Source organism: Limulus polyphemus, unplaced genomic scaffold (assembly GCF_000517525.1).
Source record: "Limulus polyphemus unplaced genomic scaffold, Limulus_polyphemus-2.1.2 Scaffold1230, whole genome shotgun sequence".
Lineage (NCBI taxonomy): Eukaryota > Metazoa > Arthropoda > Merostomata > Xiphosura > Limulidae > Limulus > Limulus polyphemus.
In genome coordinates this window covers 187,044-200,868 of record NW_013666840.1, presented here as the reverse complement: position 1 = coordinate 200,868, position 13,825 = coordinate 187,044, and the positions used below count along the sequence as shown (strand labels likewise).

Below are 13,825 nucleotides of genomic sequence, written 5' to 3'. Positions count from 1 at the left end.
TATATATATATATATATATATATAGGACGAATGATTAACAGGGGCGATTGCTTTAAATACTTTTTTGTTTCCAGATTTTATTGTAAACTTCTCGGCTTTTAAGTCCCGAGAATGTATACATGTTCCCAGTTTGGTTATATTTCTTGTTTTTGACGAACAATGTATCTCATTTTCTAATTTGGGCAAAAACTTACTGATTTGTTCAACTGAATACCACACAGCATTCCACAGAAAGCCCATAACTACAATAAAGGTAATATATATTTAAACACAGATCAGTTTTTATTTCAAAAGCAATAGATTTTTTTAAGTTTCTGTATTCAATTAGAATGATAAACTTTGGTCATAATTATTTTCAATGTATTAAAAAATGATGACATATAGGTTAAATAATCTTGGATTTTAAATAAATTATTTTATCTGACATGCACATTAATATTTTGCTACATCACTTGGACGAAGACATGTTTATCAAGATTTATAAAAATGACGTGAGCTGTCAAATGATGGCGAAACGTATCAAATTAAAAAAAACTTGTTTACTTCAAGTTATTCGATTTACACATCCTGGCGATTTTTATATGGCAAGACGGTCAATGTTAAGTTATTCTTCTTAGCCATCAAACTGTTCACTTCTATAATGTCTTTTTCTCTCACATTAATTCCACCTATCTCCAAAATCTCATCTCCAATATCGATCAAACCAGAGAGAAGTTTCTGGGTCTCATAATCTCTCATCCGAGAGACAAAGACTCCTGAAATAACCAAAACATAATTGTTACTATTTCAGCGATTTCATACAAATGATTTTTTAAATACTAAATAGAGATTAAGATGCATTTATTAATGTGGAACAACTTACTGTTCACTTAAAAACTAGTTTGAAGTTTGTCTGAGAACAATGTTTCCATTTGCTGTTGCCGGTGTTCTACGGTTGTAAACTTCGTCCTCAAACAAGTCCGATAAGATCTTCTTTCTGAGGAATTTGGTTCTCCAGTTAAAACTTACTTCTTTTTGTTCCTCCAACAGTAACTTTCCATTTAATCTTATAAGTCTAAAATATTAGAATTTGACTTAAACCAAATCTCTTTATGTTGTTTTAACCTGTGAAACTCTGCATACCAGCACAACTTTTATTTTGTTAAAAATCTGTCATACCTCTATAATTCTTGATGCTCCCTCGAGCTACAAAGAACCCGAAAGGTTTTCCGTTAGGCTTATTGATTTCCACTTCTTGCGATCCGTCCAGGTGGAGTTGAATCAGCTGACCCCACACATGGTCAGGGGGAAATTCCCTGTTGCGGTCCAAAGCCTCAAGAGTGCTATATTATAGAAAAAGAATCATTATTAAATAACAGATGGCAAGTATTTATTTTTCTCACAAGCTGACTTAAATTCGATCATGAAGACTGCAAAATATAACAAGATTACTCCTCGATCAAACCCAAATTCCCAATTTCTGACACCATAATTAAAGTGTACATTCTGGGCATTGCTGTTGTTCAAAATGCTACCCTAGAAGCTGAAATTTGAAACGTTATCCTAAAAGATAAGCTTTGAAACCTAAGTTTCGAAATGTATCTGCTATGCTAGAAGCTAAATTTTGAAACTCTGTTCTGTGAGGTAAACTTCGAAACTCTGTACTGGAGGATAAACTTCAAAACGTTATTCTGGAATCTAAAGTTCAAAACTTTCTACTGTATGCTAAACTTCGAAACTATTGTGGCCGCATTTCAAATGAAAATTTCTCATACAGTAATTTTATTTACATTATGTTTACTGTTACACCTAAAAATATACTGAATAATATATTTAAGAAAACTCTATAACTTGGTATACGTTTTTACACTTGATTTAGTGCTGTATGCAGTTAATATTATTAAAATTACAGATGTAAAAACTCGACACGTGCTCGTAGCCACCTAGTGTTCACTTTTTTAAAAACTAATGTGACTCTAGTAGGTATATATGTATAGGTAGACGTGAAATATCTTATCTTACTACAGTAGTTTACCCCTAATGATATGTAATAGTTTTATTTTTCTGTCAATTTGATTACATGGTTTGTTTATTCTAACACGTGCTAAACCGGCTTCTTGGCCTGACTGCGTACTGCAACCTGTTTTTGAATTGACCACGTGCTAAAAACTGTTTTTTTGTTGTTGTTTTTTTTACTAAATCATGTTCTGAAACTTATAATGGTTGGAGACAGCTTGAATGAGTAATGAAGAAAAACTTTAATATAAGTTTAACATAACAGCAAATGTACAACGTTTCGACTTGTATTATATTAAATATATAACTTATATTAAAGTTTTTCTTCATTACCTATTCAAGCCGTCTCCAACCATTATTAGTCTCAAAGTGGGTTCCTCGTCATCGAATTTGAGTACTGAAACTTGCTTTTTGGCACGTTCGCATATTTAAACATAATTTTCACTTACGTGTTGAAACCAGTTTTTACTCCATCGTGTGTTGAGACGCTTGCTGAATCGATCGCTTGCTAAGTAGGTTTAGAACTAAGCTGGAGCCCTGTTGATTGCATAATTATCGGTAACGCTTTGTAGATCACGAGCTGTATTATTTTTGAACCTAATAGAAATATGCTAATAAATATGTACAACAGGTAAAGCACATTCGACTTATTTATAGGTTTGTATAAATATTAAGAACATTTATAGCAGACTCGAACTAAGTTTGGTTGGTCAGCTACTTATAAGCAACCATAAAAAAAGAAAAACATCAACTCAATTTACAATAACAGATGCAACAAACGTAAATTTAAACATTTCGTAACAACTACTATTTTCCGTGCGGCTACGTAACTGCCATCTAGTGGAAAGAAATCCGAGTAAAATAATTTTAGTAAAAACTTGTATCACTATTTGTATAATATACTAAAAATTGCAGCACACCACCATACATAGTTAAAAATAAGTACAAAAGAAAAGGATAAAACTGAAATTAAGTGTCCTGAACTCACTTTTTTCTTAAACGGTTCAGGAAATTGATATAGATATTACCTACCTGATTGAATGTTGTTTTTTGTTTTGGTTGTTTGTTTTACGTTTATTATTTCTCATGCTCATGCGATTTTTCAGGCCTTTAAAGAAAGACTGTGATCTCCGAAGTTTATGGACTGTGTCTTCTTTTTCAGGTTTATAAACACGCTCTGTGCTGAAAGCCCTCTGTAAAACGCCCCTGGCAGACTTTGTGAAGCCTTGCATGCGCTCTAAAATAGACTTTCCTGACGTTGCAGAACTTTTATAGAGAACAAAGTCGCTGCAAAAAAGAAATATATATCCATTGATAATGCTAAGCTTGATACAGCATTAAATACGTTACGAAATCGGCCAAAACTATTAAAAATATATTATGTTGTAGATAGTACATTAACAGAGCACGGCTTTTTTGTATATATAATTTTTGTTTACATTTAAGCGGGTATTTAGTCAGATTCAGTATTTAAGTTAAATCACTATTAAGCAGATGTTTCAGTCAGATGCTTTATTATGATAAATTAAGAAAAGACTGTTTAATTTTGTTTTGATATATTTCATTATTTCAATAAAACTATTTCTAATTTACCTGGAGTGCAAGAACTTTTTGGGAGGAACTGGCGGCTGTTGTTGTTCACAGATGGCGCCACTTGAAGCGTTTATTATACAAGGGTTACTGACAACTCTGGGAAGCGATGGACGATGGGCTTTTTTACTCTTATCGATAACTGCATAATCAGGAACTTCTTCTGTTTTAATTGCGGATAAAGCTGAAAAAAAAACAATTGAAATTACTCGATTTAGTTTATCGAGAATTTAGAATTTAAACTTCATAAAAGTTGTTTTGGTTTTAATAATAGATTTTCCATAATTTAGCTACGCAGATTTCGAGAATAATATTATTTTTTTTCTATCATGTAAGGATTTGTAACAAATCGAGAAGAAAAAACTCTTACTTAGATCATATTATTATTTCGTTTACCACAATGAACATTATTTATTATTATGTTTGTTAACAAAAACACAAAGAAACTGAAGGTTTGTTTGTTTGGAATTAAGCACAAAGTTACACAATGGACTATCTGTGTTCTGCCCACCACGGGTATTGAAACCCGGTTTCTAGCGTTGCAAGTCCGCAGACATACCGCTGTGTCACTGGGGGGTAAACTGAATAAAAGGGAAGAACATTGGTGTCAAACGAATATGCATCCTCATTCATCCTGATTTTTTTGTGAAATCTACGTTTTTTTAGTCTCAAAACTACGTGTTGTGGTCTTTCTTTTATGTATTGCGTCTGGAGCATCTCGTTTAAATGACCAGCAGTAATCAGCGTCATGCTGATGTTCCACCTTCCCTGATACCTCTTCTCCGTTTCCCTGATGTCTTGATGACACCTTTCCCTTGTTCTTCGCTGACGGCACCGAGATTTTCAAGGTAATTGTCAATATGTGAGTGTAAGAAATGAACTTTCAAGCTCATATTATAACCCGACTCTTTGAATTTATCGAGCATATTATTGACAATATTTTCTTAATTTGGGTCCTTCTTATTGCCTAAAAATTTATCAATAACATCTTCAAAGGCAATCCACGCTTCTTTTTCAATTTTCCCCATTGTCCTTTCGAACTGTTCATCCGAAGTCAATTTCCTAATCTGAGGCCCAACAAAAATCCCTTCTTTAAATTTCGCTTCTAAAAGAGCTGGAAATTTTCCACACAGATACTTGAAACAGTCGCCATCTTTGTCTAAGGCCTTTATAAACTGCTTCATCAAGCCCAGTTTTATGTGAATTGGAGGTAATAAGACTTTCTTTGTGTCTGTCACGATATAAAAGAATCTCATTGATTTATTGTTATATTATTTTGTTTGTTTTTCTAATTTTGATGTTGTGTTTTGCGTTTGTGACTCGTTGTTGTCGAAAGTATAGAGCGGAACGTGGGATCTGAAAGTGAAGGGGTGGTAGCGAACCGAAGATGAGACGAGAGATTTATGTACAAGGTACAATATAAGGTTTATGACTGTGGTGATGCACTTATATGTATTTTGTTCAGAATATATATATATAGTGATTTGAAACAAGTGTAGTTTGTGCGGTTCATTCATCGTTACCTTTACCGTCAACAAGTCACAGACACCCACTATATAAGAATTCACAAAAACAAAACCTAACAAATTGGCGTCCGCGACAGGATCATACAGTGGTAAACGACAGTAAAGAAAACGTGCACGCCAAGGTAGAACTGACAGGCAAAAAAAAAGTATTGCAAGACCTACTGTGCCAATATGCAGATATCTTCACGGATAAACCTGGAAAGACAGACCTTGTACAACACAATATCGAGACCACAATCAAGGATCCAGGTAGAGTGAAGCCGTAACAGATGCCTTATGCGATGAGAGACCTGATATAGCAGGAAGTGGAGGCAATGTTGGAAGCTGGAATCATCGAGCCGTCAAATTCAGCCTACTGTTCGCCACTTGTAATCGTGAAGAACAAGGACAGATCCAACCGCTTCTGCATAGACTTCGTGAAGCTGAATCTCGTGACAAAGTTCCACTCTGAACCTATGGGCAATCCAGAGGCTATCATGGCAAAGCTAGATGGAGCCAGGTTCTCTTCAGAAATCGACCTTAGTAAAGGTTATTGGCAAATCCCAATAGAGACGGAATCTAAAGAGAAGACAGCATTTGTGACACCAGATGGATGTTACCAATTTAAGCGAATGCCATTTGGATTAGTGAACTCACCAGCAACATTCAACCGCATCATGAGAGGGATGCTGTGCAACACCAACATCGAGCACTATGTGGATGATTGTTTGACATACACTGCAAGATGGAAAGGACCTTTTGAAGTACAGGAAGTACTCAAGAGAATGGACTAAAAGGTGAATGTGAATGGAAAGACCAGGTTCTACCATGCCAATTTGTTGAAGTATTTCGAGAGAGAAGAACGGCAACAGAAAAGAGAAAGATTGAAAGAAGAAAAAGAAATATTGAAGGAAAGAGAAGAAAATGAGAGAAAGGAAAGATGGGAAATGGAGAGAGAAAGAATAAGAATACAAATTGAAAATGAAGAGAGATAGGAGAGACTATACATAGAGAGAATAAGAGCACAAATTGAGATTACAAAACTCGCCCAACCGAAGGATCAAGAATGACAAGGGAGTTAGGGCCAGCCGATCCAAGCTACCCAAATTTGATGAACATCAAGATGACATGGATGCTTTCCTGGAGAGATATGGAATATTCGTCCAAAGTCAGAACTGGGACAAAGGCAACTAGACAGTCTGTCTCAGCTCACTTCTCACAAGAAAATGCCTACTCGTATATGCAGGCATGACGTCAGAAGATGTCATGGATTATGATAAATTAAAAGTAGCTTTACTGAAACAATATGAACTTACTGAAGAAGGTTTTCGTCGGAAGTTCAGAAAAGTCAAACGACGTTTCTACCCGACACTGGAGAAACTGTATTTCAGTTTGTGGCACGTCTGCGGCGTTATTTCACCAGGTCCATGAGCAAAAGGTCTTGTTGGAGATTGAAGATTTGGATAAGAAGTTCGAGATTTTCGTACGTTTCCTTCAAATGAACCGAATGAGCAATAGGAACAGTTTGTTTTTGAATTTCGCGCAAAGCTACACGAGGGCCATGCTGCGCTAGCCCTCCCTAATTTAGCAGTATAAGACTAGAGGGAAAGCAGCTAGTCATCACCACCCACCGCCAATTCTTGGGCTACTCTTTTACCAACGAATAGTGGGATTGACCGTCACATTATAACGCCCCCACGGCTAAAAGGGGCAAGCATGTTTGGTGTGACGTGGATTCGAACCCAAGACCCGCAGATTGCGAGTTGAGCTCCCTAACCACCTGGCCATGCCGGGCCCAATAGGAACAAATACATATATGTTACCATTGTGACGGAGAACACCTTTTAGACTTATTTTGGAGGAATCAATAAAAAATCGCCACTCACTTCGTTCATAGACTGCAGCTCCTAGTATTGGTATTAATTCAGTAATATTGTTGCAATAAACCAGTAAACCTTCTTGCAAAAAATATGGTATAAACTCTTTCTCACGATTTTTGTACTAGTAAAATGGTGTGCCTGGAGAAAGTAAGTTTTTAGCCCAAAGTTGGATCCCAAAATCTCTGAAGTTTTTAATTAAGTAATTTGAGGAAAGCAACAATGCACATCAGCAACATCAAAAAGTTCAAACTTTTGTTAACTCAATGTAAAACAACATGATGCACTAACAGTGTTCATTGAAGAAACTTATTTACTTTCGTGATCCTGTACTTCCAACCTTAGATTATCCTAAAAATCCAGCCTCCTGATCCTGTACTTCGAACTTCAGATTATCCTAATAATCTGGCTTTGTGATCCAGCACTCCCAACCTCAGGTTATCCTAACAATCATCGTGATCCTGTACTCCCAACCTCAGGTTATCCTAACAATCATCGTGATCCTGTATTCCCAACCTCAGGTTATCCTAACAATCATCGTGATCCTGTATTCCCAACCTCAGGTTATCCTAACAATCATCGTGATCCTGTATTCCCAACCTCAGATATCTAACAAGCCAGTTTCGTGATCTTGTATACGTGGAGAAAATCTAATCTAATAGTACATATGGAAAATTTGCCTAAAAGTACATATGTTAAAAAAATTAACCTAAAAATACGTGTGGAGAAAATCTAATTTAAAAGTATGTGCTGGAAAATCCGATCTAAAACTACGTGTGGAAAAAAATATAGATTCACTTATATTTTAATCCAAACGTTCAAACAATATTGTCAAACTGCTTTGTAAAATACAGTAAATCAAACAGATGTGTTAATCAACGTACTTTACATACATACCTTGGTCTTTTGGAAGAGACGACTCGGCGCTGATTAGTGTATTGTTATTTTCTGTTCCAGTTTTGTTCTTAGGCCTCACTCCTACAAGTAGTCCTGAAGTCTTCTTAGTCGGAAGATATTTCTTTAAAGTGTCATCATTTGTGCCTGTTGTGAACGAAGATTTGTGGGCAGATGAATTAGGGATACTGTTATTTTTAGAATGGAAACACGTGTTCGTTTGGCCTTCACTGTTCTCAGCTTCAGAGAGCACTTGCGCGTAGTCCGCATATTCTGAAATTCGTGAAGATCGTGAGTCAGTAGTCAAATTTTTTTTAGCTTTGGACTCAACATCTGTAGCTATCGTTTCCTCCTGAACTATTAGTCTTTCCGGTATTACAGACACAAGACGAGCGTATGCTCTGATCATATCATCACCGCGAAGGTCACAATTTGAGTGCTTTTTCTTCGCAACTAGGGTATTGAAACTCGGGTTTTTTTCAGTGGACACAAGCCGTCCATGATTCGGATGAGAAAACTCCAGCTGATCTTGAGATTGATAAGGTAAGGATTCCGAAAAAGGGAAGCCAGTGGTGCGTATACTTTCACTTGGAAGAGTTGCACAACTTCTGCTTTTAAACAAAGAAGTTTTGAAAGGATATGGATTCCAGTTCGAATTTGTAGAAGTTTTACTACAATCGAAATCACTATTCTGTGCAACTGTGCATAGGATTTTCAAGTTCTTGGTCGAATTTTTATGATGAAATCTTCTTTGTACATCATCTTTTGTGTTGGTTCTTACAAGTGTTAGTCCCGTACGTTTTTCTTGATCGTTTATTTTGTTGGTTCTTGCCAGTATTAGTTCCGAACTCTGTTGTTCATTGTCTTCTGTGTTAGTTCTTGCCAGCCTTGGTCCTAAATTCTTCAGTTGATCGTATTTTGTTAGTCCTGTATAAATATCTCTGTTTGGCAGGCGAGTGTCTTTTGTCAAGTTTTTGTTGTAACGAGTAACGCTAGGGGGTATATTGAGATGCTGTCGTTGATAGTATCTGTTTTGCTTATTATCTACGGGATTGTTTGAGGACTCCTTAAAAGTGGACCACACCGTTTTAGGAGTAAGGGCCTGTTTGACAGAGTTCAATTCATGCTGGTGTGTGCCAACTACCACTGATTTATCACGGAGCTGATTCATTGTCTCAACTGAAGAAGAGGAGCGGTTGCTATTGGAATGTCCAAATTTCGTGGCTCCACATTTCTGGGCATAAAAAGTCTCCAAGAGTTTCCGGCACGACCGGCGAATGTTATGTTCAGTAAGGTAAAGGTCTTCATGAAACCGGACTCTTGTGTTAGACAAGTCTTTCAAAGAAATAGAATGCATGGTGGACAAAGAAGTAGGTCTATAAGAATAAAGAAAATGTTAAATGTGTTGTTTCATTCAAACAATAAAAATTAAGCTATCTGAACTTGGAAGAACAGCTGATTAAAATTAGTGTAATAAAAACTGACATTTAATCTGTGGTTATGGTGTTCGACTCGTAATCTGTGGATCGTGGGTTCGAATTCCATCACTGAACATTCTAGCCCTTTCAGCCGTGGGGGGGGGGGGGTTATAATGTGACAGTCAATCTGACTTTTAATTGGTTAAGAGAACCCAAGATTTGGTGGTGGATTGTGTTGACTAGCTGCCTTTCCTTTAATCTGTCAATTCAAAATAAGGACGGCCAGCGCAAATAGCCCTCGAGTAACTTTGCGCAAACTTCAACAAATATATAATCTGAGATTATTTTATATTTCGTTTAAACAAAAATATCAATAAATCTCTTTAATTTTAATATCGCAGTTCGAATGTTAATTAAACTGATACATTTTTATCTTTCGTTTTAGCTTACACAGATGAGCTACACGCTAGCCGTCTCTAATTTAACAGTGATAGACTAGAAAAAAGGTAGCTAGTAAACAACGCTTATCGCCAACTCTTGGGCTACCATTTTACTAACGAATAGTGGGATTAACCGTCAATTTATAATTTAAATAATGGAGTAGATGACTGAAAACGTACATTGGGATAACTTTTAATGGGCCCTCTAGTAGAGTGTATGTTAGACACTGGAAGGGGCCTCATTGAAAGTTTCGATGTCTCCTAGAAATAACTACCAACAAGGTAACAGATATTGTACTATTTTGGTACAGAGCAACAATGATAGCTTTTCCACGTGTTTTCTACTATATGTGTTTTGGAAATTATCTTTTTTTCAGATTCTGGTTTAAAGGAAGATAATATCCAATGTAGAGAACATGTTTTGTTCTTGTGATCGAACTGGCATCATTTCTTTTAAATTTTTGTTTTCGGATTTTTACGTAAAGCTTACACGAGAGTTTTCTGCGTTAATATTTCTCTAATTTTGAACTGATAGTCGCGAACTACAACCTCAGGTTCAATGTCCGTACACTAATCGCTGGGTCACACTCAGCCCTCGCGCAAAGCTACTTGACGACTATTTACGCTAACCGTTCCTACTTTTGAACATACAAGGGTATCTAATCAACAGCATCCACTGCCAGCTTTTAGGCTACTCTTATATGAATGATCGTCACCCTTATAACGTACTCACGGCTCCAAAGAGCAAAGATAAATTGTGTGTGTCTGGTAACAGAACGCGAAAAGGAGTCACAGATCCACATTCCATCACACTAATGACGTAATGAATCTGTTAAACATAAAATACACTAGACAAGAAATAGTAATTCATCAATTATAAACCTTCTTTTTCCCAATTAATTTCGAACATCAAACAAACTTAAAAATCAGAAATTAGTTCTGTCTAAAAAGTTACAGCCTTTCGAATCAAATGCTACTAAAACGTTTGAATGAAATGTTATTCATTGAAAATCTCTGAAACTTCTATGAATGAGTGTAAACATGTACTTTTGGATAAGTGTAAACATGTACTTTATTTGGCAACTCTACTGCGTAGATAAAAAGAAGTCACAATAACCAAACATTGCCAATAGCAGCAACGAATCATGGTGTGTGATTTAACTTTATATACAGCTAGAGCTTCTGAGATTCACATTGTAGGTTCAGGGGTTAATCATAATTTTCAAACAAAAAAAACGCTTTATTCTATTTGGACCAATTTTTATCTTTCTTAGGTGGCTGTTGTTGGGTCAATGGTAAGTTTGTGGACTTACGATACAAAAATCCAAAATTCGAATTCCTGCAGTGGACTTGTGTTAACGTTCATTTTTTTGAAGATGGTAGTGCATTGATCAAATTCATCGTGTCAAATTGCTAAAAAATTTTGTTAATTTATTTACTTTTATAAGCGATTATGCTTATAATCCGAAAGACCGAAATATTACACAGTTACAACGTCTACGTGTGTTCTCATGGAGCTATTTTGCTTGATATAGATGTAAAGTCCTTTACATATTATTAATAACCTTAACAACTAAAAACCTACACACGTGACATGCCGTCACAATTAACTATCCATTATTTTTTAGAACTGATGAGCCCTGAATACTGAGAAACTAGTCTGTTATGGAGAGAATACTGAATCAAAATATAGATTAGTCCTCTACATCATCTTTTCTTCAGCGAACTTCACGTTTGAGAGGAAAAGAAATTACAAAGTAATTAAATTATCATGGAGTTGTTACCTCGACTGACTTCGATTCTTTTGAAATTGATGTTGACCGTCATCTATCTCGGTGGAACAAATAGATCCGACTCTGTCTTTCCTCCAACCAACTGCTACGATCCCAGAATCGCCATCACTGTCTTGTGGGTGGAATCCTGCATGTCAGTAAAATGTGTTAACTATAAGAACAGAGTGGAATCCTGCATGTCAGTAAAATGTGTTAACTATAAGAACAGAGTGGAATCCTGCATGTCAGTAAAATGTGTTAACTATAAGAACAGAGTGGAATCCTGCATGTCAGTAAAATGTGTTAACTATAAGAACAGAGTGGAATCCTGCATGTCAGTAAAATGTGTTAACTATAAGAACAGAGTGGAATCCTGCATGTTAGTAAAATGTGTTAATTACAAGAACAGGGTGGAATCCTGCATGTTAACAAAAATATAAGAACTTTATCTTATTCATATCTAGAAAGAAGGAGTGCTGACTTCAGTTTATCTTATTCATATCTAGAGGGAAGGAGTGCCGACTTTAGTTTATCTTATTTATGTCTAGAGGGAAGGAGTGCCGACTTTAGTTTATCTTATTTATGTCTAGAGGGAAGGAGTGCCGACTTTAGTTTATCTTATTCATGTCTAGAGGGAAGGAGTGCCGACTTTAGTTTATCTTATTCATATCTAGAGGGAAGGAGTGCTGACTTCAGTTTATCTTATTTATGTCTAGAGGGAAGGAGTGCCGACTTTAGTTTATCTTATTCGTGTCTAGAGAGAAGGAATGCCGACTTTTGGTTATCTACATCCAGAAAATTGCAAGTGATGTCACAGTTTCTGGAGTGTAAAGCTACGTGGCACGTTGAAACCAATAAAATATTACAACAGTTTGTAAATAAAACTGCTACAGAACTGTTTAGAAGTAAAGTGTTTCAATTAACCTATTTCAAAGAAGTTTCTGAAAGAGTGCTTTTGAAACATAACAATAAATTGAAATATACTTTTTATACGTTCTAGATCACCATTCCCGTACATAATACGTTCTACATCACCATTCCCGTAGAGAATATGTTCTACATCACCATTCCCGTACAGAATATGTTCTACATCACCATATCCGTACATAATATGTTCTAGATCACCATACTCGTACAGAATATGTTCTACATCACCATTCCCGTACAGAATATGTTCTAGATCACCATATGCGTACAGAATATGTTCTAGATCACCATATCCGTACATAATATGTTCTACATCACCATATCCGTACATAATATGTTCTAGATCACCATACTCTTACAGAATATGTTCTACATCACCATTCCCGTACAGAATATGTTCTAGATCACCATATGCGTACAGAATATGTTCTAGATCACCATATCCGTACATAATATGTTCTAGATCACCATATCCGTACATAATATGTTCTAGATCACCATTCCCGTACAGAATATGTTCTACATCACCATATCCGTACATAATATGTTCTAGATCACCATACCCGTACAGAATATGTTCTAGATCACCATACCCGTAGAGAATATGTTCTATATCACCATACCTGAGTTAAATCCTGGTTTTTCAGTATTATGTTGCATGTTGGATAAAAGTTTCCCTTTATATGAAGTTGAGTTAATGGCCATGAGATTACCACTGTCCGAAATATCACTGTTGCTGTCATCAGTTGTTGATTTTCTTTCAGAAAGGATACTTTCTGGGGCAGTTGATGTCCAGTCTTGTTCACATGCGCTGTCTGGAGACGGAATTCGGTGGGAAATACCGGATTTTAAAGTCCTCATAGTTAACTTGTCACTGTTGTCATGGAAACCAGCAAAATGTCCCAAAGTGTTATGGGATGGAAGTGTGTGATCCGATGGCATGAAATTCCTGAAACAAAATCACAATGAAATTTACTAGACATCGTACTGGTTCTGTACACGTTAACCAAAAATACAGCACTTTTTAAAGCTGTTGATACAACGAGAAAAGTCTGATTTATTCTAAGAAAGTCGTACACTAAAAATTCACATTTTTTGTTGTTGTTCATACTCATATTCATATCTGAATGAAATACAATAAACACGTGCACACATAAAAGCTAAACTAGCAAAATTTACATCCCTACAGTTAGTTTAAGCTGCACGAGAGACATTGATGTAGATCAGACATTCCCAACCTGGGGTACATTTGCACTTCTCAGGGTGTATATAGGGGTCTGAGAGTATATGGTGAACGTTGTGATGTTATTGCTGTGCTACATTATAACTCATGTTTTCAATAATTAATGTAGAACATAAGCAATATAGAACACCCTTTTTACAAATCAGCTGATAAACTAGGGATCA

The 13,825-nt window shown here is 36.0% G+C and overlaps 1 protein-coding gene across 4 annotated transcripts in view; it reads right to left on the bottom strand.

Moving 5' to 3' along the window:
* Positions 1–519: 519 nt before the first annotated feature.
* The window catches only part of LOC106462707, a 34,674-nt gene continuing 21,368 nt past the window's right edge, over positions 520–13,825 (bottom strand). For all 4 annotated transcript variants that reach the window (XM_022390032.1, XM_022390033.1, XM_022390031.1 and 1 more), the window contains exons 2-8: positions 13,042–13,367; positions 11,504–11,639; positions 7,865–9,237; positions 3,589–3,769; positions 3,028–3,282; positions 1,159–1,322; positions 520–755 (exon numbers count right to left, since the gene is read on the bottom strand). In XM_022390032.1, the coding sequence (XP_022245740.1) occupies positions 559–755; positions 1,159–1,322; positions 3,028–3,282; positions 3,589–3,769; positions 7,865–9,237; positions 11,504–11,639; positions 13,042–13,360 (2,625 nt within the window). In that variant the 5' untranslated portion in view covers positions 13,361–13,367 and the 3' untranslated portion in view covers positions 520–558. The remainder of the gene's footprint in view (positions 756–1,158; positions 1,323–3,027; positions 3,283–3,588; positions 3,770–7,864; positions 9,238–11,503; positions 11,640–13,041; positions 13,368–13,825) is intronic.